We start from the raw sequence: 5,361 nt of genomic DNA, 5'->3' as shown, positions 1-5,361 counted from the left end.
AAACTCCCCTGTTCTCTCTTTCTTTCCCATCTTGTTCTCTCTAAGAAGGGGCCAAGCCTGATTCTCCATGTCATACTCTCTTTTATCAAATTTACCCCCAAACCAGAGGGTAAAGCCAAACATAATAGGCATATATTCCTTCCTCTTGTAATTTATCCCTTAAACAAGCAAATTCCCACTGACTCATCATCTTTATAGTAAATGCACTTTTTAATTACACTTAGCAGTGGTTTGACAACCTCACTAGAGCTTATCTATACTCTTTTTTTTTTAATTGGTGCTCTCGAAGACAATAAAATTTGCTCTAGATCTTTAGCCTATCTCAAAGAACCTCCAAATTTCTTCAGCTGAGCCCACTTATTGATCAGGTATTTTACTCTAGAACACTTAGAGGATGACTGCTTCATTGAAATCTCTTCCACAGACATTTTACCCAGACTTCCCCACTGGGTAGATAACTTAGCCCCGACTGCATTTTTTATCAACCAAAGCAAAGCCCCTTACTACTGCAGAAGTAGCCAGAGGTATGCTTACACCATGTGGGAAAAGGTCTCAGCACCATTTGTAGAGACATTCAGCATCTCTACCCTAACAGCTTTTGTCTTCTCTTGTCCCTATTCTGGTATCAAGTGTGTTGTATGAGACTTTTTCTTTTTAGGATACAGAACACTCCTCTCTCTCTCTCTCTCTCTCTCTCTCTCTCTCTCTCTCTCTCTCTCTCTCTCTCTCATGTGTATGTATGTGTGTGTGTTTATTTCAGGAGTTGGAATAACTTGAATGCAATCCTATCACTGTAAAATTCACACCAGAATGTGCCGCGTCTCGCTGATGCTGCATCTATAGAGCTCTCTGCAAGGTTTTCCAGGAACCTCCATGGGGCAAAGAGTCTCCACCTGGCAGTCCAGCTGATCAATCAACAGTTGATTGTATCTTCCATAACACTGGGGAGCTATAAATCTTGAAAGATTCATATTTTCCAGGGTAGTAAACGTCTGCTTCCTCGGTCTCACGGACCTCACCTATTCTACTTAATCAAGTGTCTTCATTCACATAAAATTGTTCTACAAGACATCTGGGCTTTCTAGTTGTACTTTTAGCATTCATGTCACTGGGATGTGCTTGTATTTATTAAGGGAGCCCAGATCAGCAACCCCACTGCTTATTAAAGAGTCTCAATTGGTCAGGCCTGGAACCACTCCTGAGCTTCTGGTGAGTCAGTCAGCTCTGTGGAAACTCTCTCTGCTTCTCTAAACAGCAAACACAGTTACAGCCTGGTGACTTCTGTCTCTCCCTCCCTACTCTCTCTGGAATATTTCCTTTCCCCCACAGCCATTCCAGAGCTCAGAGATCTCATCTTCTTTGCCTTTTTCTTCCAGCCCAAGGACGCTGACTTTCAACAGGATGAAGACTGCAACTTGTTACCTTCTCGTCTGCATCTCCCTTCTGCAGCTGATGGTGCCAGTGAATACTGCGGAGACCTTAGACTCGCTCCTGGAGAAAAAAGTCAAGAAACTTCTCCACTGTGGAGGTAAGGGATGAGTAGTAGAAACCATAGGCTACTCCTTGTTCATGCTGACTCTTCATAAAACCTAAAATCCTTTGTATCCCGCTCTAAGATCTCAACTTCTGTTCAGTCCACTTCTTCCCTGCCTTCCTAGTCAGGGCTTTTCTTAGTACTCTACCCTTTGGATCTCTTAAGTAAGCATTCAGGGTTTTTGATGAGGATGAAGAAAAGGATATTAGGTCCTGTGATTTATGAATACATAATGAAATAGGCATAATATTAATCTTTAAGTTAGTTCATTTAATTTTCACAGCCACTTCATGAGGTACTACTCTACTTTTTACTACTTCCTCTTCACAAATGAAGAAACTAAATCTTAAAAGTTAGTGAAGGACTAATTATAAACACAGTTATACGATCAAGATAGAAGACTTAAAATGAAATGGTGAGAAAAAAAAAGATCATGGGCAATATCACTTTTTTCCTCTTACTCAGATGGCTGTCCCTCCACTGTGACTCAGACTCTCTCCTGCACTAGTGTTAAAGCTATGGGCACCCTAGCCTCCTGTCCTGCTGGTGAGTAACTCTTAAAAAAGAGTTTATGAATAATGTGTCCCTGTGTCCACCCCCATCAATTCCCTAATACCACCTTCTCCTAACTCAGGTTTGTACTGCCATGAAGCTGAGCCATAGTCTCAGGTGCCTAGGTATCCCCTCCTGCTTTTCAGTTACTGTAGGAATGCTACTGAAGGACTCTGGGTTTGTTCTTCCTGTCACTTCTTTCTTCATGACCACAATCTACCCAGACTTCAATTGTGAATTCATGAAATGGCCCTCTTTCTTTCCCACTCAATTCACTTATAGTGGCAGAAGAGTAGTCAACACAGATTTGAATTTACCATTAATTGAAGGACAGTGAAACTCCAAGTCTTTTAAATAATCTATTTTATTTAACTTTATGGCCCACAAAACATAAACACATGAGCTTTCTAGGGAGAACAGTGAGGGACTTTCCATCTCTTATGGTCCTGGGTCTCTGATGTCTTTTTCTCATTCAACCATGCAGGGATGGTTGCTACTGCTTGTTCTTGTGGCTTCGCTTGTGGATCTTGGAATGTACAGAATGAAAATGTTTGCCACTGCCTGTGTCCAGTCATAGACTGGACCGTAGCCCGCTGCTGCCAACTGGCCTGAGAATGAGGAGGCTGAGAATCTAGTTTTGAAATGATGATTATAAAAAACTGTGATCTCACCCATGAAATCTGATTCCTTGCCCCTGCGATGAATTCATATTACACAATAATCCTGCTTCTTAAGAAATAAAAACAGATTTGCATTCACATGTGTTTCTGTCTTTAATGTTATTATACCTAGCTGTTGGTGTGTGTTGCCAGAAAACAGTTTTACTCTCTCAATGATTTCATTTCACTGTATCTGAGATGGGTGGTCAAGTAAGACATGAAAAGAATGGGAACAATGACACTCCCCCATTTTAATAAAATGTATAAGTATATGGATGGCATGAAGTGCAGAGGAGTGGAATAGCATGGTTTTATGGGATCCAACAATCTGCAACAGTGAGATTTGGAAGATTGTAAAGTGTGGGCAGATGAGGGAAATCTAAAATATCTATGCTCTATCTTTTCAGATATACTCCTTCCAATTCAAGTGCCTGTGATGGCTTTAAGGTGACTTCTTCCCCAATCATATGCCTCATGTATGGCAAAATAACACCACAGTCATCACCTATCACTGAGAATTATGATAATGCATCTTATATGGGCATAAAAAATTTACAGATTTACAAAGCAAAAAATAATTTAAAATGTTGATGATAATGTTAAAAAAGCAAAGAAGTAATTGAGCATTAAGTGTTCCATAAGGTATGGAGCTTCTAATTTTGAACCTTTACAGGAGGGTATAATACACATTTCAACTTTAGACTGCCAAAATAATTTTAATTGTGATTATTGACAACTAAAAAGATTAAAAATATTATTAATTAAAATTAAAATTAAATTGACTACAATTACAAAAAATCTCTCTTCCCATATTGTTAATTATAACAATAGGATTCTCAAAGCTAAAAGCCATGAAGAACCCACTTTTATATCTAAAACTCACATAAACTAGCCAGACATGTCAGTGTATACTAGTCATCCAAGTGTTGAAGAAGTACAGACAGGCAGATTTCTTTAACTTACTGTCTAGTCAGGGTAACTGTAGTAACAAAATTGGGGCATAGTGATAGAACAAAGTGGACAGAACCTGAGGACAATGCTACAGATTGACTTCCAGCCTACCAACATATGCTTGTATACACGCACACACATGGGATGGAGGGGGAATTAAGAACCAGAATACAAGTATGGAATGAGCATTTTCTTCCATGGTAAGTTAAGTTCAAGACTGAACAGCTTCCCTTGCATGAGCTAAGAACCCATGAGTTATTTATGTTTTATATCATGATATTAATATCAATATGAGACCTTTGGGATAAACCATGAATGAAGAGTTAGATGTGAATAATGATGTGTTTGTATATTAAGTTGATATGGGTCAATTCCCGGGTTGGAATGTTTGTCAACTTGATACAAGCTAGAGTCATATTTATAAGTAGCTATGTCTTTCCCTTTGAATGAGGATATCTTACTGTATAAATGATAGCTAATTTAATTTATTTAAACCCTGTGCAGGCCAAGCTCTGAAGCCAAATTTACATTGACATTAGACTTTTTTTTTGCATGTTGCTTATATAACAGAATGGAATCATTTCACATGGTTTCTTTAAGATTACTTGTACATAGATTCTTAATTACCAACCTCATGTTATAAGCTTTAAGCTAATTTTTGTTACAGATATTAAAGATTTTTAACCACATCCAATAAACTTAATAATCCCTTCAGCTGTCTTGTTACATAGAAGCTTTAAATGCATGAAAAGGGCCAAGTCATAACCCAGTTGCAGATCCAGACATTTAACAAAGTAGAACTGCATAAAACAAGTTTAATATTATCCATATCTAAATGACATTTGAATCCCCATTGTAATGGATTATTAAAAATTGCTGCAGGAATCCAAGTAGTGACAGGTAGTGGGCAGAAACTCCCAAGAACAGCCAGTCCTAGGCAGGGATTGTACATGAGACCATGCAGCAGGTCTCCGAAGGTGGCAGGTCCCCGGTGGTGAGCTATGTGGTGGTGGTGGGTGAGAGACAGAAGGATAGGCACACCATGCAGAGTGAGGTTGGATATTTGTTAGGTGGGTTATGGAGGGGAAGGGAAAAGGGGAGAAGAGGAGAGAAAGAGAGAGGAAAGAGACAGAAGCTGTCTCTTTAAGAGGGAGACAGAAGAGAGAGCCTAAGGCTGCAAGCAGGGAGGGAGTTGGTGTGGCTTGTCTCTTAAAGAGACAGAACAACCATTATACCTATTACATTAGATCTAATGGCTAGGATACCCAGAAGTGAATCCTGAGGAGTCTGGCTACAATAGTAACAGCTGAGCTATAACCAAGAAACACAGAACGCAGTAGATTCACACATTCAAGACCAATCAGAAACAGACTGTGGACACATTCATACATTCAAAATAGACAGACAATTTTTCCTTACTTACTCCAGGGCTGTAATTTCACAATGGTGGTGGGGGTGGGGCTGCTGCAGAATCAGTTCTCTCTCAGGCACAGAGATGCTGTAGTTGGACTGGCCACTAGCTTTCCTATGAGCACTCTGAGTTTTTCAAAGCAGCCCACTGGCCCCAAACACTTTATTCTGTGCCCAACAAATATTGCCATCAAACCCAAGTTCCAAAAGCTCTGCAGTTTCTGCATGACCTCTCCAATCAGTCTTTCCAAGTCA

The 5,361-nt window shown here is 39.7% G+C and overlaps 1 protein-coding gene and 1 pseudogene across 1 annotated transcript; one reads left to right on the top strand and one right to left on the bottom strand.

The window, feature by feature from the left end:
* Positions 1 to 1,106: 1,106 nt before the first annotated feature.
* On the top strand, positions 1,107 to 2,837 carry LOC101990288 (resistin-like gamma). Its single transcript, XM_005345041.2, has 4 exons — positions 1,107 to 1,209; positions 1,377 to 1,528; positions 2,000 to 2,080; positions 2,571 to 2,837. The coding sequence occupies exons 2-4, from the start codon at positions 1,402 to 1,404 to the stop codon at positions 2,696 to 2,698; spliced, it is 336 nt and encodes a 111-aa protein (XP_005345098.1). The 5' UTR covers positions 1,107 to 1,209; positions 1,377 to 1,401; the 3' UTR covers positions 2,699 to 2,837.
* Positions 2,838 to 4,952: 2,115 nt separating this feature from the next.
* The window catches only part of LOC106144210, a 4,853-nt pseudogene continuing 4,444 nt past the window's right edge, over positions 4,953 to 5,361 (bottom strand).

Source organism: Microtus ochrogaster, chromosome 2 (genome assembly GCF_000317375.1).
Source record: "Microtus ochrogaster isolate Prairie Vole_2 chromosome 2, MicOch1.0, whole genome shotgun sequence".
Classification (NCBI taxonomy): domain Eukaryota; kingdom Metazoa; phylum Chordata; class Mammalia; order Rodentia; family Cricetidae; genus Microtus; species Microtus ochrogaster.
Note: the sequence above shows the minus strand (reverse complement) of the source record. Positions and strands in the feature narration are given on the sequence as shown.

What these genes read in the sequence shown, in the direction of transcription:
- LOC101990288 (XM_005345041.2), top strand. Translation starts at nt 1,402, where the DNA reads ATGAAGACTGCAACTTGTTACCTTCTCGTCTGCATCTCCCTTCTGCAG. An exon ending in GAAACTTCTCCACTGTGGAG is followed by an intron (nt 1,529 to 1,999) that starts GTAAGGGATGAG and finishes CCTCTTACTCAG; the next exon opens with ATGGCTGTCCCTCCACTGTG. An exon ending in CCTAGCCTCCTGTCCTGCTG is followed by an intron (nt 2,081 to 2,570) that starts GTGAGTAACTCT and finishes TCAACCATGCAG; the next exon opens with GGATGGTTGCTACTGCTTGT.